The sequence below is a fragment of the Coenobita brevimanus genome, chromosome 33 (assembly GCF_032717465.1).
Source record: "Coenobita brevimanus isolate Jiangsu-jjx chromosome 33, ASM3271746v2, whole genome shotgun sequence".
NCBI lineage: Eukaryota > Metazoa > Arthropoda > Malacostraca > Decapoda > Coenobitidae > Coenobita > Coenobita brevimanus.
Window position 1 is genome coordinate 43,709,420 of NC_136986.1, and position 25,130 is coordinate 43,734,549.

The window sequence follows — 25,130 nt, forward strand, 5'->3', positions numbered from 1 at the left end:
AGACTCCCAAACCACAGACTATCCTGTGCAATTGCTGAGAACTCAAATCTCCCGCTGATGCTCAGAAGTTGTCGTCTATGTCGTCGTCGGTGAAGTTGTATGTGCGCCTTACGAGGACGTGTTGCGTTTGCTGATCCTCGGAGGGTGTGTTTGGCAGGGTGTACTCTGGGGACTGGGTGACCTGGCAGCTACGTTCTTCGCTCTTGGTGAACCCGCTGCTCTTTGTGCTGTTGTGGGTGTTTGGAGGGCGAGAGACGAGGAAGGATGAGTTTAGAGATGAGAGAGGTTTGGAGGGCAAGAGACGAGGAAGAATAAGTTTAGAGGTGAGAGAGGTTTGGAGGGCGAGAGACGAGGAAGGATAAGTTTAGAGATGAGAGAGTGAGTGAGAGATATATGGTGAGAGAGAGTGGGAAGGAAGAATAAGTTTAGAGGTGAGAAAGGTTTGGAGGGTGAGAGACGAGGAGGGATAAGTTTAGAGGTGAGAGAGTCAGTGAGAGAGAGTGGGAAGGAAGAATAAGAGAAAGATGAAAGAGTGAGAAAAATGGTAAGAGAGAAAAAAGGTGAGAGAGAGTGGAAAGAAAGAATAGGAGTAAGATGAAAGAGAGAGAATGGTAAGAGAGAAAAAAGGTGAGGGTGAGTGAAAGACAGGTGAGAGAGAGTGGGATAATGGTCAGAGGAGAAAGGGAGACCAAAAAGGTAAAGGAGAAAAGTGAAAGAATGAGGCAGAGGCAGGAGTCACAGTGAGAGGAAAGGGGTTATAGTGAGGTAAGGGCAGGTGTGTGAGAGAGGGAAGGGGAGGAGTGATGGAAGGAAGGGAAGGGAGAGAGCGTGTGGCAGACATTGAGGGTGAGAGAGGGGGGAATACAGGAGAGGATGTGTTAAGAGTGAGGGAGAGAGAGAGAAAGATGTGGAAGAAAGGAAGGAAGGAAGGAGACACAAAAAGGTGGAGAAGGTGGATGGGGGAGTAAGAAAAGGAGAAAGAATAATTACTAACTGAAGTTCAAATACTCCTCTAATCACTAATTCTACTCCCAATAAAGTTCTTCAAAAGTCTTACATATAAATACTCTTTTTTTCAAATCAACAAACTTGAAATTTATTGATATGCAATGAAAACTAAACAAATACCAAAAAACGACCTTAAAAATCAGTTTAATAAAATTCTCTAGGCCAGTACCATAGATATCAGCTAAATATAATATTTAAGTCTTATCTAACATGCTTGGAATTTACAGTAACTAGCATACTAGTTAGTTTATTGGAGTAAAGCATGCTATTTATATACAACATCATCATCATCACCATCACCATCATCATCACCATCGTCATCACAATCATCATCATCTTCTTCTTCTTCTTCAACATCATCATCATCATCATTCAAACAAATTTTCCCATTTCTGTACACTAAATTAACTAACTACATTATATTACTACTAAAACATTCATTCCTCTTCATCACTGTCATCTACCTCAATTTCTCCACTTCTGTTAACTGAATTGCATAACCATTTCTGCCATTACTAAAGCATCTCAGTTAACCTTGCCTTTACGTTCTTGTAATTTATTTATTTATTACGGTAATTTGCTACCTTGTGCCTTCATGCTTATTTTGCCTTTAGTATTAACCTCTTCAGCCCCAGGATATGACTTTTTTATAATTCTTACTACTACCAGATATATTTTTTCAGCTTAGGAAGGCAGCCTAGTAATGAAGAAAAGAATGGCTGCATCTACCCATTTTCAAAAGTCTCTCCTGAACTAATCAAATCTGCTTGTACACAACACCAGCAAGAACGATATACAAATAACATCCCCAGGGTGAAGTGGCTGACCAGATTCATAGCGGTTTGTAAGTAATGTAATAAAAGTAAGAGGGTGTCATGCTAAGGTCAGGAGTTTAACTTTTTGGTCGTAAAATCAGCCATGAACTGACGGCGACCACAGAGTGCGAGCTCATATCATCACTACAAGGAAGTCTTTTTCACTATTTAATCAGATGTTTTACTTTTTATTAAGCTACTATCAGACAACTGCATCAAACTTAGGAAGAATATCTGTTAGTGAAGAGGTAATTGAAGTCTTTCATCTCTCCAGCTGAAGTCCCCCCAAAGCTGCACACGATCATCTGGTAGTAGCAAGAATAAAACAGTACGATGTCCTTGGGCTGAACAAGATCACAACGTTGAACTTTTCATGGAGCATAAAAATAACAGTTAGGGTTAGTACAGGGACGTTTGTATTTAGTTCAAGCATTACAGACTACAATGAAAGCAGTACAAAAATACGACAACGTAAAACCACCTCCATCAAAAGCTATCGGTACAAAAAAGAGGACAACAGTATACGAATGGAGATGATTTAAAAACTACAAACAAGCACAGTACAGGCGGGTCCGATTATACGAGTGGGATGTGTTAGTGAAGGATTGCATGGTTAGCAGATACTTGTACAATGGATTGAGAGGAAAAAAAAAAAAATGCAAAACTCATATAACGTAGTACATAAATTATGGAAAAATTAGGGTTAGGTTAACTGAAATGGTGGGGGACAGGGCGACATGGAGGCAATTTGTTTGTGACCACCCCTTATGGGATTAAGGCGTCTGGCAATCGATAGATAGATAGATAGTTAACTGCCCCTGCTTGCATCATCAAATTTGGGACTAAAATGCCCATTCTCAAGTCATCAGCTTCTCGTATAGTGGATGCTTGTACAGTATGATGGGACCCACCTGTAATCATTAGTATATTATAATTACAGTATTTGTTAGGAAGATTTAAAGTAAACCTAATGAGCAAATCTACAGGAGTATTATCCATTACAAGGTCTATGATTTCAACAGTAAAAATTCAAGTTCAGTATAAATCTTAGCCATAATGACGACAGAATGTGCTGATGCAAACTTTACAAATCTTCCTTTGATTATGAGTCTTCATTTACAAATAAAAACAATGTATGCATACTTGCCAATATATACACGCTTCCTTCATTTTCTCTAAGTTATACAGGCTAACACATAAAGCCATGGAAATCTGTAAATAAAACTAAATAATGTGTGATTTGTACAGTCTCTGAAATACACCTAGGGACAATCATCAGTAGAGCTGACAAAAACAAGTACTATATTGCTAATACTTTATACTCTGCAGTTCACAACACAGGATGAATTATGCAAGTTCTGCATTGGTAAAAGCATTGAGATTCAGCCCATTAGACAACAAGGAATATTATGGCATCAGCTTTAACTAGAGCAACAACACTCACGTCCAATTTCATTAAACCTATAGGTAACAATATTTCATTCACAGACTGTACATGGTTGCTACTGAGCTGAAAAATGTGATAAAAATGACAAAAAATTCCCTACATACAGTAAACCCTCGATATAGCGAACCCCAGCATTGTGAATTTCGGCTATAACAAAATGCCAAACTGCAACTCGACTTCCCTCGGAATTTGCAAACAAAGGTCGCTATATGCAGGGGAAGCTTGCAAATCAGCCCATGGTGACAACAGCATCCCTTCCTGGCACAGTAAGTGTACTGTAACTACTACATTATACTGTATTCTTATTATAGATATTGTATTTTTATGTACAACTTCACACAGTATTGTATTTACATGTACAACTTCATAAACCATTGAATTCTCCATGTAAAACTTTACAGTTCGTTTAGATTCTGTTTGAGCACATAGGACTGAATGACACCCCATGCTGTATAGTGAACTGAGTTTGGTAATCCCCCGGAAATACCGACCCCTCGTACATAGCGAACTTTCGGATATAGCGACCCACCCCTCCCCCCAGTGAGTTCGTTATATTGAGGGTTTACTGTAATGTTAAACATCACCATGGTATAATTTCTATCCTGGCCATACACTAGTGAGGAATCATACCAAACCTTTCATCAGTATGTGAAAGAGACTTTTTAAAAATCATATACAAAAAATTATGACGGAGAAGACCTGTTACTTTAATAAGACAAAATTTCCAGTAAAGGTATAATCAAGGACATACTATAAGTTCCCATAATATTCCGCTGTGTCTACCGTTACACTACTCCCAGGTTTATCATATCAAAGGGAGTAATTTATGAGCAAAGAAATATCCTATGTCATGAAGGTTAGCCAATGAAAGGGCAGTGAGCAATAGAAGCATATTAATAAATTTCATCCCTGACTGAACATTTATGATATACAAGTTATGATGTGAGCTACTTTAAATATACTGCAGCTTCAATATGCTTACAATAATTCACAAACATGGTACTGTACACTAAATCACACTCTAACCCCCTCAGTTACATTAATATCTTTAAAGCTATTCTTTTTACCGGTACCATCATATGCCGCTGAAGAGTTAGGTATGAGCTTAAGGATAATAGTAAAATTGCCTGGAAATATAAATTAATGTATCACAAATCACAGCAGTGTTGAATGCGATGGTGTAATTATCTTTAAATACAGGATGTTTTATATATTACGTACTGTATGTCCCTGACTGGTTCATATACTGTACTGTGCATTGTACGCTACTAGCAAGGGAATTCTTGTGTGTTGCGGGGAAGACTAAGTGTTATTAGCAACTACTCTACATCAATTTCTAATTCCCTTAACCTTATTCATGTTTTACAGTGTATAACTGGATGATGAGGAGCATACTATGGTGCCCCTGTTAACTGGATGGAGAGATGCAAATGCAGCATCCATCCATGAATCACTCTTCCCCAAGCCTCATTGTGGCAAGGAACTATCCATCGCAAGGGAACAGCAGTTTACTGCACAGGAAGGCTCAGCAGAGGCAACTGCTTGCATGTGATTGATGGATTTGCTTGGCCAGACAGACAAGGGTTTCTCTGCTACTACAGTGTATGTTTTTTACATCATCTAATTGCATGGTAGATAATTCGTGACTTATGAGGCAGACAAAATGCCATTGCTCCTCACACTAGAAGACGGAGCCATCCCGACAAGACACAATATAACATACCTTCATGTAAGCATCACGAGGGGTGCAATATACAGACCACCTTGTATTATGAACTATTGTACTGTATAGTGCATGTAAGAGGACACTTGAAGTTGTATCCTAGTGGGGTCGAGAGGCTCCCTAACACCTCTAACTTTGTTAATTATCTTCCATATTACACTCCTATATTTCTTTTTGGGCTAAAGGTTATTTACTTCTTGGTAATGAAGTAGAAAGATATGTACCACTACAGGAGAATATTCAGGTGCAATATCTCAACACAGTAAAGTAAGGAAATGTTAGGAAGCGCCCTTCATTGACTAAAATAAAGCTCTTAAACTAATCTACAGTTGCAAACATTACAAAAGACTTCAGCAAATAACTTATCTTACTAGTGTATACCTTTTGCATGTTTATTCATCCTCTTACCCTTCCATCAAACAGAAACTTTACTTATGTCAGCAAGAAAGGAAGACAGAACAGAGAGGGGGTTAGGAAGACGGACTGAAAACAGGGTAGATGGTTTCAAGTTACTTGGTTATCTAGAAATGACATGGGGAGAGTAGGAGTTGGAGAGGGTGTGTGGGTTATGATAAGGGAAATCAACATTACTGCAAACACAGCCATTTTCATATTACCCCCCTTTGAGGTGCAGAGGTCCAAACTAGGCTACTGTAGTTCATAATATTACAACTAGAGATCAGATCAACCTACATCACTTAATGTATGTAACTGAATTCCCTCTGGACACCTCTGTGAATCGACAGGCCGTCATACTGACTGGTGCCTTCTAACCAATAACCAAACATAACAGAACATAACTTACTAAAAAAAAGGATCTTGAGGTCTACATGCCAATGTTATAAAAAAATATGCATGTCAGAAGTTTATTTTGTGTGTAGAAGTAAAAACAGAAAAGCAAGGGTAAAGAAAAGCTTCTTGTTAACAAAGGAAAAGAGTTAAATTTAAGTAGAAGTCTCTTCTTGTTAGAACCACTGGTGGAAGAAAGAAACTGTGACTGGAATATGATTACACCACATATGAGACATAGGTCTTGCATTTCTGCAGCAGGAACAACATGTATTTTATAGGATTGGTCCCACTGGGTAAAAGTAAGCCAAAAAAAATATTTTGCAGAACCAGGTCTGATCTGCATAAGGACTTTGCCCGTCTGGCTGAAGCAGGCATCTCACTGACTGGCTCCTGGAAGCTTAAGAGGCAACAATCCCTCATCAGTGTCTGGTGGGACAACACTGTGGTTACTGCGTAGCGACGTGGTGGTGGGTGGACGGCTGGGCAGGCTGATGCTGCTCTCAGGGCTGGCTATTCTTCTGCTGCTGCATTTGCTGCCTCTCCCAGTCACACTTGAGGGTCTACTACACTTGTTCACTGATCCATTGCCCAGTGATGCCACTTCACCTGTGTTGCCAGTTTCCTCTGACTCTGGCAAAGCGTATGCCTGTGCTCTGGGAGAAGGTTCTTGTGCTTTGGGAGAGGACTTGGGTGGTGAGGGCTGGACCAATGGGGGGGTGGCACTCCTCAATGTGAACACTGTTGTGCCCACAGGTGTTTTTCTCCCCCCTGGGGTGACTCTCCGTCCTGCTGAAGTGGCTCTACCTCCTGCTGAAGTGGATCTCCCCACTGCTGAGGAGGCTCTGCTGCCTGGAGGTGTGGCTGAGCCCTTAGCTGTAGCAGATGAAGGTTTGGCTCTGCCTGGTTGGCTTCCTGCTGGGGTGATCATCCTGCAGGAGCGAGACAGGGAGTGTTCAGAGTCCAGCTGGGAATAGTCTGATGAACAAGCTGCCAATATCTTTAGTTCACTACATTCTTCTAAACAGTTCTTAGGCTTCACTAAATGTCACTAACAGCAGCAGGTTCAGTATCCTTATATAGTATGCAACACTTGCTTTTCCTCCTGGTTCAATTGCAGATGCACCTCATAAACTAAGTACTGTACATTAATCATCCCTTCACTACAGTATAATAATCCAGCTTCCACGCACTTCCTTGCTGTTGATGTCACGGACTTTGGAGATGCATGCCAGTGGTGGTGAGGCAGGCGGTGGCGTGAGACTGCCTATCATATCTGGGTGCTATCATGAATAAAAGTTCGTCTACAATCCTCTGCCAGCATTGTATCCTGCCTTCCTTTTTTTTTTCCTTAAAATGAACAAAGGAAGGAAAAACAATACACCAAATTACAGGTGTCCTCCATTCATAAAAAAGCTGTAACATTTGGCCTTGAAATGCTGTAATATAATAATTCTCATTCTTCCCCAAATATCAGGGAGTATCCTTCCTTCTCATAATTTTCTTGCTGTGCTTCATGTTGCTATCACATAAAAGATTTCATGCAACACTTTCCATCATCACAGTCAGGCGAGGCAGTGTAGGCGAACTTTTAATCCTGATAGTATGGTACACAGAGGCATTTTGAAATTGCCTCTTCCCAGTTCCAGTTTTCAGGGTCTTAAAGCTGTTCTTATATACATGCTCCTTGTGTTTAGGTACATAGAAAGCTGTTACTACTTTTAAGAATATTTATAAAGATGGCAGGCATATCAAAGGAGTGTAAATGCTATATGAATTAAACCGGATATTTTTCTTAACAAATTCTTGGATAAGTTTTAAATACAAAATATACAAAATAGGTAACACAATCTTTAGGTACAAATGTGTATAACTTTTTTTTGCTGATTTTATGGATTTTATCAATAGTCAGCCAATTTCTCCATCAACACGATTTTTTTTTGTATATAAACACCAAAGAGAAATATTCCATGGCTTTATATAATATGTCTGCCATCTCTCTCCGTTGCATGCTTGTTTAATTAAGGCTACAAGAACACATAAGATTAAATACACTGCTTCTGGTTTAAGGCTAAGCATGGTAGTCTGCTATGCTATATATCCACATGCTCAGTTAAGTTTAGCAAGATGGACACAAAGAAATTTTTAAGACTAAGAAAATATCAGCCGCCCTCTCTGTTTACAGGCTCACTTAACCCCTTCAGCATGAGGGCATTGTGTTTTATTCAGGTTTATAGATTAATTTAGCTTAGAATGACGTCTCAGGGTGAAGGGATTAAGGTAGGAGAGACTAAGAAACTGTTTGGTATTTATCGGAATTTCACTGTACAGCACATCAAGAAGCTGCTAATTCTGCATGCTTGTCTATGGCTATTAGGACAAAACAGCCATGACGGACACATAAAGCGATCGTAGCTTGAGAGAGGAACTAGCTAATGTGAGGGGACTATCTCTATACCTTCTCCAGGATTACCCTCAGTGGGGCTACCTGGCTGGGGGCTACTACCTAGGGCTACTGGTGGAGGGTTGAACGAACTGAGGTGGCCCCAGCACTTCGCCCAGCCCCTTCGGAAGGACTGACAAATACCCTGGAATGGTTTGCAAGGGAAGGAAGAGTGACTGTGAGGGTGAGGGTTACTGTGCTAGAACTTTATGGGTGATGGTAGCGAGTGTGGTAGTTATGGTCATGGTATAGGAGGAGAAGTTAGAAGGTGGCAGTGAATGTGGTAGTCATGGTGATGATAAAGAAGGACAAGGTGATGGTGATGAGAGTGATGGTGACAGTGAAAGATGAATGGCTGGAGCGAAGATGGTGTTGGCGGTGATGGTGATGGAGTTGTAGGGGAAGAAAGGATGATGGTGTGATGTGAGTTAGAGTTATGGTTGTAAATTTTAAAGGATGATTTGATGAATGTGGTGGCAGCAATATACAACGGGGAAGAGGAGAAGAAAGGGAGCAGAGTTAGAAGGAGATCATAAAGCTTTAAAGGTATTGGCACAAAGATCCTGACGGTGAAAGACTATTACCATAAATGTGACTGTATTTACAATGATGATGGAGGTGAATGTGATGGTGGCAGTAGTAGTGGGGAAAGTGAGGGAGAAAGTGTGGAAGAAAGTGAGGGAGAAAGTGTGGAAGAAAGTGAGGAAGGAAGTGCAGAAGAAAGTGAGGAGGAAAGTGAGGGAGAAAGCGAAGAGGAAAAAGAGGGAGAAAGTGAGGAAGAAAGTGAAGAAGAAAGTGAGGGAGGAAGAATGTGAGGAAGAAATTGAGGAAGAAAGTGAGGGAGAAAGCGAGGAAGAAAGTTAGGGAGAAAGTGAGGAGGAATGTGAGGGAGAAAGTGAGAAGAAAGTGAGGAAGAAAGTGAGGGAGAAAGTGAGAGAGAAGGTGATGTGCTGGTGGTTTTACTGTAATGGCCCCAGGCTCATCTGAAATTTGAATCCAGTGGTCTGCATTGAGCTGCCCATCCGTAGTTCCCCATTCTCACTTCAGGGGACAGAGAAATAGCTGAGGAACACTGTATAACCCGGCAATTAAGCTTACACACGCTATATCAAGGGTGGGGAACCATAATGTGCGGGTTCCTGGTCTTTGGTTCCTTCTTCCTTGCATAAAAAAAGAAAAAACAGAAAATTCAAGCCATGTTTTACGGCTGATTCACAGGCGAGAGACACCACGTTCTGTCCCTGAAGAAGTGACCTGAGTCTGTATTCTTGTCAGGTAAGAAGCTCCCTAACACCTCTTCCTTAGTGACTTATTTTTAGATATGCCTGGTTAATATCCCTTTTTATGCTATTTATGTAAAGTGAGGTGATATTAGAAGGATTTACATAACACAAAGGACAGTAAGGTGTACTAAGCAAAATAAACTGCTTGGGAAAAGGTTTTAGGGCTCTTAACCAACGAAAATACACACCCTGTCCCCATCCAGCTCTACGCATATGGGAATACGTGAGAGAGGCGTTTGAAGCATAGGGTGGGAAGTGCATATGCAAGAGTGTCCCCCTGGAGTGGCTCTGCTATTTTTCTTTTTTTATTTTGTGTGTGTGTGTGTGTGTGTGTGTGTGTGTGTGTGTGTGTGTGTGTGTGTGTGAGAGAACTGGTATACATCATCAAGGAAACCTCAATGAATGCAAAAAAAAAAAAGAGAAAAAAAGAAAAGAAAATGAAACTACCGTACTGTACACATAAAGACACACCCCTGTACCTACATCCACCTGCATGCTTAATCACAGTTGGCAGTGAACCTTTATCAAACTGATTAATACAAATATGCATGAAACTCAAGATGTTCCAGGTGATGGTGATGGTGGTGGGGATGGTGAAAAAGAAGAAGAAGAAGGTGAAAGTGATGGTGATGGTGCTGGAGGTGATGAAAATGAACAGGCAGAAGGTGAATGATGAGATGATGGTGATGGTGGTGGGGGTGGGATGAAGAAGAACAAGGATGAGAAGAAAATGGTGAAAGCAGACATGACAGTGTTAATGGTGGTAATGGCAGTGAAGGTGGTGAAGGTGACAGTGATAGTGAGGATGTAAGATGAAGGTGAGGATAACCCTAAACGATGTCAGGTATCTCAATATTTCGTTTGAGATGAAAGGGATATGGTTAATGAGAGGGAGTGAATATGACAGTCACCAAATCCCCTCAAACATGTTACCAAGGCAGGAAGGAAAGGGTGAAGTTGGGGATGAAGGTGACAGTGGTGGTGGGGGTGGGTGAGACAGGGTGAGGGTGGTAGTGGGTGACACAGAATGAGGGTGTGGGTGAGGGTGGTAGTGGGTGACATTGAATGAGGGTGTGGGTGAGGGTGGTAGTGGGTGACATTGAATGAGGGTGTGGGTGAGGGTGGTAGTGGGTGACATTGAATGAGGGTGTGGGTGAGGGTGGTAGTGGGTGACACAGAATGAGGGTGTGGGTGAGGGTGGTAGTGGGTGACACAGAATGAGGGTGTGGGTGAGGGTGGTGGTGGGTGACATAGAATGAGGGTGTGGGTGAGGGTGGTAGTGGGTGATACAGAATGAGGGTGTGGGTGTGGGTGAGTGTGGTGGGTGACAAAGGGTGAGGGTGGGGTTAGTGATGCTACAAGTGATGATGATGGTGAGGGCAGTGTTTATTTAAGTGTTTTATAAGCACCTCTGGGGTCTGCCAACAAACAGGTTAAAGATTTTTAGAAACATACACATACCTCCCTTCATCAATAACTGGAGAGGGAGGGACAGGTGATATACAGAAGCCTATAGACACCTAATCTGAACTCTGATCTCCCTATATAAACAATGAGGAGCTGATCTAAATACATGAACGATGAACAATCTACCTGAACTGTGAACATAAACCCTGGTACCTATGAACACAAATAAATCTGAACAACAAACACTTGACTTGAATCCTAAAGTTAGAATCCGATCCTAAGTTCCAATTCTCAGTACTAACTAACTTGAACACCTATCTGAAACCTTGAAAATATTAATCATGAATACCTGAGTGCTGAAAAACTATCTATCTATCTACCATATCTACTGCCATACGCCTTAATCCTGTAAGGGGTGGCCACAAACAAACAGCCTCCATGTTGTCCTGTCCCCCTGCCATTTCACTGCCCTTCTCCCAGCTCACACACCCCTCTCTCATATACCTCTCCACTCCATCCCTCCACCTCATCCTTGGCCTTCTCCTCCCTCTCCCCCACTCCACCTCACTCACATACACGCTCCTCATCAGTCTCTCACTCTCCATCCTCTCTACATGGCCAAACCACCTCAATGTGTGCAGAAAAACTAACTTAAATTCTCAACACCCAATATCAACGCTGAACATCTATCCAAGCACTGATAACAAATCTGGCTGCTGGAGTGAAGGAACGACTAAGGCATGAGGAGACGCAAATTTACAAAATATATATTGGGGGGGTGAAAATGTGCCCATTCTTTATAATCATTATCGTCACTATCATCATCATCATCATCATCGTCAACATCATCATCATCACTATCATTTTTCATTCTTATAACAAGGAATGTAGGGGAAAAAAACTGCTGAAGAAAGTAGAATACCCAGTGAAAAGGGTTATACATTTATTCATTCATTCATCATTTGACCTTTTTAGATTTTCAGCTCTATCCAACAAGCTATTCTGTCTAGGCAAAGTGTTGCATCATAAAGTTACTGTCATCCTTATAGTATCTTAGAGTTGAGCAGTCTGCTTAAATGTCGTTATAAAAGGGATGCAACTGTTGTCATGTCCATAATACTTCACCAATCGCTATTATATTTTGTCATTTCTTGTCAATTCTTTTGGTTCTGCAAAGTTCATACCTTACTTTCTTACAGATTCACTTCCTGGATCAAGACATGTTCTTCTCATCTTTACACATGCACCTACATTCAACACTGCTTACATATATCTTATTCACCATTCTCATCACATCCATCCTCTCTGGCAGTATCAGTAATAATGCTAGGCTCATCTGGACATGAACCCAGTGGACTGCAGGCTGAACTTGCCCTTGTGCAGTCCACCATCCCCCAAATTCAAGGGATACAGAAGGAGTTGAGGGACATTTGTATAATCAGGCAGCGGGGCAGCCTAGTTATATCAGAGCCATTACAGGGTGACATCCCCCTCCGCCATCATCCCTCCCCTCTACACAGTATATGACCAGGAAATCTACAGTATGCACACACACTCTTCTAACCTTTAATTAACAGATCTATGCTCCATGTCATCATTTACTAAAAAAAGAAAAAAATCTGTGCAGACAAGCCTAACATTCTCAACAGATTCATTCCACTGATACTGTTTTCATATACATACCATGCCAATGTCAGAGACTCATACAACAATGTGAGTAGTAACAGATCCTTATACATACTCTTCTTGCAACATCTGTATTAAATATTCTAGTCTGTATTCAGAAATTCAAATTTGCTGATCACTCTTCTTCCCTGGACTACTCTACTCCCACTTCCTTTACACACTCTCCATTCTTATATATCACTGCACTCAGATCCTTTCTTTTCATAATTAAAGTGATTCTCCACAAGACAGTTATTTATGACATTTTTCTTTATTTTAGAAGAATAAAGATCTACTCACAAGAAATGTATCTGCAGAATAAGAGTGATACATGACAAAAATTTCTGTCATTCATTAATATTGGTACAAAGGAAAGTAAGTACACAAGAGAAGGATTTTAAGAGACGAAATACTCAGCAGCAATGCAAACATGAGATGATGATCACATACTGAAGTTAAGTTATAAATTCAAAGCACTGAACTGTCTGACATTCCTTGGGTATGTGATGTTTATTGGTTTAACTCTTTGTGTCTAACCAACTCTGGAATAATCTGGCTTAAGTTATAGTAGTCTCAAACCTAGTTCATCGCGGTCAAACTTACCCTGACACAATCTAACTGCATGCTGGTTACCATATCGTACACTACCTAAGTATAACCTGGCATGTTTTAACCAGTCTTAGCCTACATAAACACTACCATATCTCTTCCTACCCTGGATAACCTAAACTTGTCCTGCCCTAAGATACAACTCAACCTACATAAACGACACATAAACCATCATAACCTACACAGCAAATTATGAAAAGAGCAATAAATTTACCCTCTCCTAATGCAACCCAACAAGTACTGTATAAAGTAAACAAGAATGCACAACCTTCTCTGGCCCTTTCCAGCTGATGATGTCTTTTACTTTATTCTTGCTCTCAACAGACAATTTTATGTAACTCTGAGGACCTCTAGCAGTGAAGAGGTTAATTGGAGTTTTAACTTCTTTTTTTTTAATGCAAGGAAAGAACCAGAGGCCAGGTGCCAGCAAGATTCTTCCCTCCAAGAAAAAACAAAAATATAACAGAGAGCCAGTTTGAAAAGTCTCTCATTTGCTGAATAACAACACAGCAAGAATATAATTACAAAATGAGATCCTTGGCCCGAAGTGGTTAATCTCTCATACACAAAATAACTACACCTGCATAACCTTACCTTGCTGAGGATGCTGACCCATTCTTCGGGCTGATGCGAGACCGGGCACTGATGCTGAGGATCTCGCTGCGCTTGTAGGTCAGCTCTGTTCCACAACACAGGCGGTTCATTTTGCTACGGAACTGTGGAGGAGGGGTTTAGACGTGGAGGTGATGATGGGGTAATTGTAGAGTAAGTTTTTGACGGGAAAAGAGGGCCAGTATCATCAAAAGTATATCAAAATTACCATGAATAAGGGGAAAAAGCTGTCAGGGAAAAACTGTTAGAAGTGGTTCATCTCTTAATGCCTTTCTCTGTCACCTTGTTATACTGTCACAAGCTGTTTGATGCATTTTTTATCTGCCTATCTATCTATTGCCAGAAGCCTTAATCCCGTAAGCAGCCACAAACAAATTGTCTCCATGTCGCCCTGTCCCCCTCTGTTTCACTGCTCTGCTTGCAGCTCACATCCCCCTCTCTCATATACCACTCCACTCCATCCCTCCATCTCATCCTTGGCCTCCCCCTCCATCTACCCCCCTCCACCTCACTCACATACACTCTCCTTGTCGGTCTCTCACTCTCCATCCTCTCCACATGGCCAAACCACCTCAATGTGTTCCTCATAACACTTCCTATCACATCCACATCCACACCACAACAAAGAGTATAATTCCCTCTCCCTTGCTCAACATACAGTATCATCAAAGCTTGTTCTGGCGCCGACGATGGTGATGGCAAGGAAGAGGGTGGCCACACAGAAGACCATGTAGGTGGCCTCATAGTGCAGCTGATATGCTGCCACACCCACACCCCACGCCACACCAAGCTCCACCACCAGCGCCACACCCACCCACCGCAACTTCCGACTGTCACTGAAAACATAAAGGAGAGTTCCTGTGCTACTGCATGTTCTGGCATGAATACACACCTAACCTTCATCAATATGAATATATGTATGATAAAATAGTAACAGGTGTTGGGACTTTACACACACACACACACACACACACACACACACACACACACACACACACACACACGTGGGCACTGAGTCTAACTCAATTCTGTAAATATAACTACAGTAGGTAACCCAAGAAACCAGTAACAAAATGAGGGAGCACAGTGTTGGACCAAATAAAACATAAACACCGAGAGAAAAACACCGAGAGACATAAAACACCGAGAGACAGAAAACACCGAGAGACAGAAAACACCAAGAGACAGAAAAGCAGAGCATCCAGCCGTACCTTTGTCGGCCGCGAAGGTTGACATCAATCAGCTCCGGGGACTGTTCTTTTCTGCAGACGGTGCTGAGAAGGAGCCCGAGGGATGCAACAAACAGTATACCTATGGGAATCACCTCAATGTACACCACTGCACCAAGGGGATTCAACCAGCAGCTGTGGAAGAGAGATTAGGAGTAAGACTGGGAGTGAGGGAGAAGGGAGAGAAGAGAGAAAAGGGAGAGAGGAGAGAAAAGGGAGAGAGGAGAGAAAAGGGAGAGAGGAGAGAAGAGGAAGAGAAGGGTAAAAGGAGACAGAGGTGACAAGAGTATGACAATAAGGGAGAGGACGTGATGGATGGATGGATGGATGGATGGATGGTTGGAAGGATGGATGAATGAAGAGATGGATGCATGGATGGATAGATAGATAGATAGACAGATGGATGGATGGATGGATGGATGGATGGATAGATAGATAGATAGATAGACAGATGGATGGATGGATGGATGGATGGATGGATGGATGGATAGATAGATGGATAGATAGATAGACAGATGGATGGATGGATGGATGGATGGATGATAAATTTTCAAGCCAAAACACTTACTTGTGGGCTGTGATGTCTGGGTAGCTGCCGTAAAGAAGCCCCGCAGACACCGCCACTATCAACACTGGTACTCCTATTGCAAATCCCACCAGCACCCAGTTTGATTTCTGTCGGATGGAGAGGCAGGTGATGTGGCAGTGAGGTGTGGGAGCCATGGAATGTAAGTAGTAGTAGTAGTAGTAGTAGTAGTAGTAGTAGTAGTAATAGTAGTAGCAGCAGTAGTGGTGGTGGTGGTGGTAGTTATAGTGGCAGCAGTATTATTATTATTAGTAGTAGTAGTAGATAGGTGACTAACACTGTCCTGGGAGGTACTACCATGAGAGTGACATGTGGCTGCAAAAATCGTACCTAGCCACACAATCATCACTCTATTTATCTATCTATTGCCAGATGCCTTAATCCCGTAATGGGTGGCCACAAACAAATTGCCTCGATGTCGTCCTGTTCCCCGCCATTTCACTGCCCTGCTCCCAACTCACACCCCCCTCTCTCATATACCTCTCCACTCCATCCCTCCATCTCATCCTCGGCCTCCCCCTCCCTCTCCTCCCCTCCAAGTCTCTCACATCATCACCTTAGGTAGCAAATTTTCAGTCACAAGTGGAGTCCCTCAGTGATCCTTCTTCTGAGTGACCGTTCGTAGAGTCAAAGCCAAAGCTAAGACTCACATTCTTATCTTTTTCTATCTATCTATCTATCTATTGCCAGATGCCTCAATCCCGTTTGGGGTGGCCACAAACAAATCGCCTCCAAGTCGCCCTGTCCCCCGCCATTTCACTGCCCTGCTCCCAACTCACACCCCCCTCTCTCATAAACCTCTCCACTCCATCCCTCCATCTCATCCTCGGCCTCCCCCTCCCTCTTCCCCCCTCCACCTCACACATTTTACACATTATAAATTTCTCTTCTCCCAGCAACTTCCAGGAACTGTTGGGAAGTAATTAGCTGGTTTTGGCACTTGGTATATGAGAGAGCAGGGTGTGAGCCGGGAGCAGGGCAATGAAAAAATGGCGGGGGACAGGGTGACATGGAGGCGATTTGTTTGTGGACACCCCTTACGGGATTAAGGTGTCTGGCAATAGATAGATAGATAGACAGATACTCGGTTTAGCTTCCAGTCCATATGAAACATCAGCTGTACCATGGCCAACCCCAGAAAGGCCATATTTTCGTATCAAATGGGAGGAGGTTAGGAAGAGACATCAAGTAGTAAGGGTGTTAAGGACTATGTCTGGCAATTTCTGTGTAAAAAGTCTCTCCAAAGTTTAATAATAATAATTTGGAGATGGCAAGAATAAGTTACAAAATGTCACTGAATCAAATGGGATTATCATGTCTCAAAAAAATTAAGTTTCATTAATATGGAGTTTTCTTGGCATTATGGATGGTAAATGATGTTATAGTTCTTGCAGCATATGCGCTAAGCAGAAAACTGGGGAAAGAGAGAGGAGAGGAGAGGAGAGGAGAGGAAAGGAACAGAAAGGGAAAGAGTAAAGAGAAGAGTCAAAACCTGATAGATATCTGCCTGGAATGCAAAAAGATAAGGAGAGGAGAGGAGAGAAGAGGAGAGGATAGGAGAGGAGAAGGCAGGAGAGGAGAGGAGAGGAGAAGAGAGGAGAGGAAAAGAGAGCAAAGTCAAAACACAGCACACCCCTACCTGAAATGGACTCTTGATATTCACAACGAGGAGATGGGCGATGGTGAGGGCTTCCAACATGAGGAACATAAAGGCACACAGGAACAGCAAGTGGAGAAACACCGCCACGATGATACAACGCGTCTGTGACAGAGAGGAAGTCGGAAAAAATACAAATGCAAATGACTCAGAAAAATCCAAAGTTGGGTTTTTGAGTAAGAAAATCAGAATGTGGAAAAAATACTATGAGCATAAGTTAGAACACCCCAGCTAGAAAATCCAGTTAGAAAATTGGTTGGGGTATTCTAGTTAGAAAATCAGAATGTCCCTGCTTACTATCTTTTAAAAAAACTGAGTTAGGGCATCAGTATAACACCCTCGTTCAAAGATCCAAGTTAGTACATAAAAGTTAGAGCTAAATAAACTGAACATGGGATGTAATTCTGTTCAATAAAGTACAGTTTAGTGACTGAATATTCTGAACTGATGTGACAAGTGTGTGTTTTGTGTATAATTGTGTTTTACAGTGTTGGGTGGTGTATTGTGTATTGTGGTGTTGGGCTTTGAATTGTGTACTGTAGTGCTGGATGGTGTATTGTGTATTGTGTTGGTGGGTGTTGAGAGATGGTGTTTTCAAGCCTTCATAAAGATAAATAAATAAACAAATAATCGTATGCACTGACCAAAGAATACCTACACAAGTTCACCAAAATATCTCACTCCTATACCACAAAGCACAGAAAAAGCCTAATATGTATAACAGTAGAAATTCAACATGTAAATAAAAGAATAACAACAAAAGGAGCCATTTCCACACCTCATTTGTATCGTTGACAAAGGCAGGATGACCCAAAAGCAAGACGAAGTAGGCAGTCATGAGGGAGGCCAGGAATCCGAGCTGAGCGATGCAGTCTTGGTAGAACATCCTAGGGAAAAAAATGAGAGGTTAGTTATGAATGGTAGGATGGATGGAAGAGTAGTGCATCCTGGGAATAGATAGGAGAGACTAGAAGTGGATGGTAGGATGGACAGAAGAGTAGAACATCCTAGGGAAAAAAATGAGAGGTTAGTGGTGGATAGAAGGATGGATGAAAGAGTAGTACACCCTGGGAATAGATATGAGAGATTAGAGGTGGATGGCAGGGTGGATGAAAGAGTGGGTTTAGGATGTGAAAATTTAATAATGATGAAGAATGGATGAAAGAGTAGGTTTGGAAAAGGAGCATAATTGTGGTGCATGGTAGGATGGATGAAAGTGGATTAGGATGTGTAACTTAATGGCAATACAATGGATGAAAGAAGAGATTAGGATGATGAACTTAAAACTGGGGAATGAGGATGGTGCTGTGGATGGATGGAGGGACAGATAGATGATACAGACATGGATAGATGGATGGATAGATAGATGATGCAGATGAGGACAGATGGATGGATAGATAGATGATGCAGATGTGGATGGATGGATAGATGAAAGCAGGTGGCAGAGCTGATGGAAGAGTTATGGGGCTAAAATGACCAAGAAAACACAAACAGAAAACAAAACAATGCTGTGAGGAGTGCAGAGGCGAGAGTAACACCCACCCAGTAGCAAAGAAGAGCAGCATGGTGGTTATACACGCGGCCACCAGGATGGAGTTGCACACGACTTGTAACATGCTGTACTGACCCACCGCTGACCAACCCAACATCAGCTGCAAGAAGAGGTGAAGGAGTGAGAAGCAGAGGAATATAGTAGTAGTATCAGTATTTGTAGTCCCAGTTCCATCTGAATGTGAATCTGATGGACTGTAAGCTGAAACTGTCCCTGTCCCGCAGTTCACCATCCTCCTTTGGTGGGACACAGAGAATTGTGAGACGTTTGTATAACCAGGCAGCTCCACCACCCAGCCACCACATGAAGGCTTCCCCCCCAGCACTGTAATATTAATAAACAATACCCCACCTCATTCACCATCACATACGTTTACAAAAATACTCCCTGGCATCACATGTGTCCACAGTAATATTCTTTCACATGTCCTCAAGGCTAGATCTTGCCCTGACTACTGCATCCTCCAATTATGTTGTCAAATTAATTCTTACTGTACTGTGTGTCTGTACATGCTTTCACCATCAATGAAACTGTACCCGACCAGCTGTAACTCTGCCATTTTTCATTTTAGCAGATGTTTTTATTACTGTATCCATTCATGTCTTATCTAGAGGGTGGCTGCAACTTAGGTTTTTTTATCTCTTGAGTGTCCTTATTCAAAGATGACTCTCAGTATCTTGTTATGGCTGGTTCTCCACAGACTGTAAATATTCCACAGCATCCAAATTATCCCTCAAACACGGCTCATCCATTAAATTATTCTTCCTATCAGCTGCTACACTCAGATAGCTGTTTTGTATTAAGTTCTTTTCCCTGTGTAAAAGTGTCCCTCTCCAGTAGCCTTCAATCTATTTTCTATACACTAGTTATGAATGTGTTAACAGCTAGCTAACTACTGCAACACAACCACAGCATAACTACACCACAACAATACTGCGAGACTCTACTACACCTCCACCACACCCACACCACACCACCACCACCACCACTATCATCACTACCACACCACCACCACCCCACCACCACAACTCACCCTGGCTGATGTGCTGGCTGCTGTTGCATTGGTGGTGGAGACTTCAACTTGCTCTGATGTGGTAATGAAGCCTTTGGCCACCTCAGCCATAAGCTCAAAGGAGTAGTCCGTGTTGGGGAGAAGATGTCGCACCGTCACTACCACACAACATATAAAAAAAAATTAATTAATTAAAAAATAAAAAAAGGCAGGAATAGCTAGTTTTTTTGTCATTACAGTACTGACTATTTTTCCCATCTAAACAGTAATTAAACTATGCTCCTGAAACAAGGAAAGAAAAGATACTTTACAGAGGAACCTTGATGTATGATCAACCATTATACAATCAATTACAGCAGGGGAAAAACGAAAAAAATTCAGGAATAGCTAATTTTTTTTGTAATTTCAGTACTGACCATTTTTCCCATCTAAACAATAAGTCAACTACGCCCCAAAAACAAGGAAAGAAAAGGTGCCTTACAGGGGAACCTTGCTGTATGATCGACCATTAAACAATTAACTATAGCAACTGGGCAACATGGAGGCAATCTGTTTATGGCCACCCCTTACAGGATTAAAGTCTGGCAATAGATACAGAGAAGTTGATAGAAGTAACCCACCTGGTGAACTCGTGATGGGTAGCCACTGCACGGCACGTTTGTATCTCTTCTCTGTGGTGCGCTGGTATGTTAGACTCATGCGGGCCTCCCAACCAAACTTATCCGCATCCCAGCTGAGGGTCACCCAGTCAGGCCCAGAGTCTACTTGTAGGTTGGTGAATGCTCCCTCCACTGTGGAAGTTAAATATATGGAGATGACAAACAACACCATCATCACCACATCATCATCATCATCATCCTGGCTTTTTTTAAAACACAAATACCATCATCCTCATCATTATCATCACTATTATCATTAGCATCCTGACTTTTATTTAACCACAAATATCAACACCATCCTCCTCCTCCTCATCATCATCATCATCATTATTATTGTTATCATTATCATCCTGACTTTTTTTTTTCCACAAATATCATCCTCATCCTCATCATCTTTTTCCTTATCCAAGTACATACAGTAAATGAAAATGGAATAACGTCATCATCATTATCATTAACTTTGTGTTGTAATGCCATTTCTGTCGATGTTATTTTTAGTTACTGCAAACTGAAACGCAACCAATATCAACCTGAACTGACCTGGCGCCTTAAAACTGCATGCAGCACGATGGGCATTACTACACTGCTCCACCTGCACCGCCCTGGCACTGCGCGACACCATCAGACACTCAGATGGCGCTGGTGTGGTGGCGGGGGCTGCTGTGGCGCTGGATTCACTGTCTAGTACCTCTGCGCCGCTCCCTGCCTGCAGGGCGGCGGTTCCGGTTGTCTCTGAAGTGGGAGAATATGAATCAAAGCTAATTTACCTTCACAATATTAGCTGAGTCAAGGCTAATTTACCTTTACAATATTAGCTGAGTCAAGGCTAATTTACCTTCACAATATTAGCTGAGTCAAGGCTAATTTACCTTCACAATATTAGCTGAGTCAAGGCTAATTTACCTTCACAATATTAGCTGAGTCAAGGCTAATTTACCTTCACAATATTAGCTGAGTCAAGGCTAATTTACCTTCACAATATTTTCATGCTTGGGTGCAGTGTTGGAGAGAGGCAGCTTCATATGGTGGCACTAAAATGAACAGGTGGTGGAGCTGCTTGGTTATACAAACATCCCTAAATTCCTTCCCTATCCCCCAAGATGAGGATGGTGGGCCACATAAGAAGGGCAAGTTCATTCTACAGTCCACTGGGATTAGGGGCTACTGCTATAGTCACGGCACACGACCCTGAGGTTGTCATTATCGTACCCTTGCAACCTACCATTCAAAAGTGTGTCCGATTTCGTATCATATTATCCACGAATCATACTATTATGCGCAAATATATTACACATGAATATTATTATACACAAACATATTATCCATGTATCACATGCACCTCATGTTATACACAAAATTGAACGCACTGTTGAGGGGAAGGTTGCCAGAGCACGATAATAACAACCTCAGAGTCGTGCGCTGCGACCATAGTAATACAGCTTTCCCATCAGCAGTTTACTGTTATCTAAAGAGTATCTGCCTATAGTCATACACCTTAATTTTCTTGCAACTCACACCACCCTCATTATACCTCTCCACCATATTTCTGGTGTTGGAGAGAGGAACCTTCTCATGGCAGCACCAATATCACTGCAGGAGGAGGTGAGCTACAGGAGAAGGGCAACATCAGTCTGCAGTCCACCAGGTTCATGTCTCAGCTGAACCTGGAGCCACAACTACTACCACTACTACTACTACTACTACTACCATGACTATACCTCCACATCTCTCCACCTCATTTTCAGTCTCCCTCTCGCCCCTCTCTGCTGGCACTGTGAAATCCAGACACACAAACCTGGAGCCTTGACCCTGCTGGAGTGCTGTGATACCCAGAGGTCATCCCTCAGCTCCGTGGCACTCTGCAGCAGGAGTGCCACTTCCTCGGGGTGCCTGATGACGGCCAGGGAGGCATCCTTAGCCCGGCAGCTCTCCGTGGCTCGACTCAGCGTGACTGGGGTGTCCGTGGCCACAAAACACAGCCCACCCACCTGACAGGCCTCGCAGTCGCAGGGGGGGTCTGTGGAGGCATGAAAAGTTAAAGTCCTTTTACCTTATCTTGGCTCAGAATTTTTCCCTTTTGCAGCTGATTTCATGTAGCTCAGAACTACATAATACTGTGGCTCTACATCCTTTCCATAGCACTTCTTCATGACTAGCATTTATTTTCTTGTGTTAATCTTTTGTTACCTGTCAGTATTTAAAACAGACGTTGCAATTTTTGGTCAGCTTAAAAGGAGTATAGCAACACAAGTGGATAATACAGCATATATATATATATATATATATATATATATATATATATTTTTTAATGCAAGGAAGAAGGAACCAAAGGCCAGGAGCCTGCAAACACCTCACTGCCAGTCGAGGTGATGGAAAGTTCCCTGGACCCTAATCTAACTCAACTTAACCTAACCTAACCCTCTGATGAAACTACCACTCTCACTGCCCCATACTCACATGCAAGGAAGGATACACTTTCATTCCTCATCTGCCCGCTCTTCTCCTTCAACGTGAGGCTGTAGTTGGTGCCCAGTTTCAGTCCACCCAGCTCCAGACCGGCTGCATCGATGGTCTCTCCGGATCTGATGGGTTTATCCGGCTGAGAGTGGTCTACGAGGGTCAGATCCACCTGGTCTTTCTCGCCAAATTCAGAGACCTGTGGTAGAAGTAAGCTGCCTGTACACACCATGGCCTCTATTCTTGTAGGGTAAGGAGGCTCCCTAACACATCTTCCTAAGAGATTTATTCTATCTATCTATCTATCTACCTATCTATCTACTGTACAGGTATAGCCAGACGTCCTAATCCCACAAAGGGTGGCCACAGACAAAACGCCTCCACATCGCTCTGTCACCCACCACTTGACTGCCCTCCCCCTGACTCACTCCCTGCTCCCTCATATACCTCTCCACTCCATCCCTCCACCTTATCCTCGGTCTCCCCCTCCCTCTCCCTCTCTCCACCTCACTCACATACACTCTCCTCATCAGTCTCTCACTCTCCATCCTCTCCAAATGTCCAAACCACCTCAGTGTGTTTCTCCTAATGCTTCCTATCACATTTATTCTGCTTCCTGGATTGGGCAGTGTGGAGAGCTGCCCTACAGTGACCAAGGCCAACGCACTGAAGCATATTAGAGACTTTATAAACGATACATAGCTACTTAACATCCTACTTAGCACTATTTATGCTGAGTTTGGCCATAGTAGAAGGATTTATATAAAAGAATAGGACAGAAAGGTGTAATAAGCAAAATAAATCGCTGAGGAAAAGGTGTTAGGTAGCATCCTTACCCAACTAGAATACAAGCCAATGAGCCTGCAGAAAAAACTGCATCACAAACATACAAAATACAGTACGATACCAAATTAACCTGAAAAAGACATGTAATCCTTCTCGTCTCAGCAGATGGTTAAATATATCAGATTGTGAAGGTTAAATTGACTAGTAAAAAACAATATGAAAAACAATACTCAATTCAGCCCCATAACAAAAGCTCATATATTTCATGCGACCACAACTATCTACCTATCTATCTATAGCCAAATGCCTTAATCCCATAAAAGGTGGCCACAAACAAATCACCTCCATGTCACCCTGTACCCTGCCATTTCACTGCCCTGCTCCCAGCTCACATCCCCCTCTCTCACTTACAGTACCTCTCCACTCCATCCCTCCATCTCATTCTCAGTCTTCCCCTCCCTCTAACCCACTCCACTTCACTCACATACACTCTCCTTATTAGTCCCTCACTCCCCATCCCTCCAACTCATTCTCAGTCTTCCCCTCCCTCTAACCCACTCCACTTCACTCACATACACTCTCACCATTAGTCCCTCACTCTCCATACTTTCCTCTCTACTCCATCCCTCCATCTCATCCTCGGTCTCCCCCTCCTTCTCCCCCCATCCACTTCACTCACATACACAAACCTATCTATATATCTATATACCTAGACTGCTTCCCCCAACATCAGGAAAGGGAGGTGGCCGAGACAGGACGACACACTCCCAATTTACTCATCTACTCAGACACATTCATTCGCATCTATTCATCCTCAGTTCTAACCTTCTGTGCCCACATAACCCACAGGTGGCCCGAACGCTTCACCTCTGCCAACAGCGGCTGCTCTGGAACTGAAAAAAAGTGGGGGTATGACTATCAGCATGTTTATTTATTAGAGTCATCATCACTAGAGTTGCGGCGCACGACTCTGAGGTTGTCATTATCGTACCCTGGCGCCATTCAAAAGTGTGTCTGATTTCGTATCATATACACGAATCATATTATTATGCACGAATATATTATACACGAATATTATTATACAAGAACATATTATGCACGAATCACATGCGTCTCACATTATACACGAAATCACACGCACTTTTGAATAATAGGTTGCCAGGGCACGATAATGACAACCTCAGAGTTGCGCGCAGTGACTACAGAGACAATTAATACAGTATTCATCATCATCATCATCATCAGTATCAGTGCACACAATCACCATTCATATCACGGCACTCAAAGTTCATCATCGTTAATACAGTATTCATCATATCCACTTCCTTCATCATTATCAATATTTATCATCATCATCTTCATCATCACAATTAATATTTATCATCATCATC

At 42.4% G+C, this 25,130-nt stretch overlaps 1 protein-coding gene across 1 annotated transcript in view; it reads right to left on the reverse strand.

Annotated features, from left to right (window-relative positions):
• Positions 1–6,028: 6,028 nt before the first annotated feature.
• Positions 6,029–25,130, reverse strand: part of LOC145395890 (uncharacterized) — a 41,219-nt gene continuing 22,117 nt past the window's right edge. Inside the window, exons 17-30 of the mRNA XM_080269412.1 lie at positions 24,565–24,632; positions 22,954–23,152; positions 22,292–22,513; positions 21,037–21,228; positions 20,458–20,628; positions 19,859–19,995; positions 18,816–18,925; positions 18,052–18,160; positions 17,256–17,378; positions 15,599–15,705; positions 15,013–15,165; positions 14,460–14,637; positions 13,784–13,905; positions 6,029–6,714 (exon numbers count right to left, since the gene is read on the reverse strand). Of these exons, the coding sequence (XP_080125538.1) occupies positions 6,162–6,714; positions 13,784–13,905; positions 14,460–14,637; positions 15,013–15,165; positions 15,599–15,705; positions 17,256–17,378; positions 18,052–18,160; positions 18,816–18,925; positions 19,859–19,995; positions 20,458–20,628; positions 21,037–21,228; positions 22,292–22,513; positions 22,954–23,152; positions 24,565–24,632 (2,444 nt within the window). The 3' untranslated portion in view covers positions 6,029–6,161. The remainder of the gene's footprint in view (positions 6,715–13,783; positions 13,906–14,459; positions 14,638–15,012; positions 15,166–15,598; positions 15,706–17,255; positions 17,379–18,051; positions 18,161–18,815; positions 18,926–19,858; positions 19,996–20,457; positions 20,629–21,036; positions 21,229–22,291; positions 22,514–22,953; positions 23,153–24,564; positions 24,633–25,130) is intronic.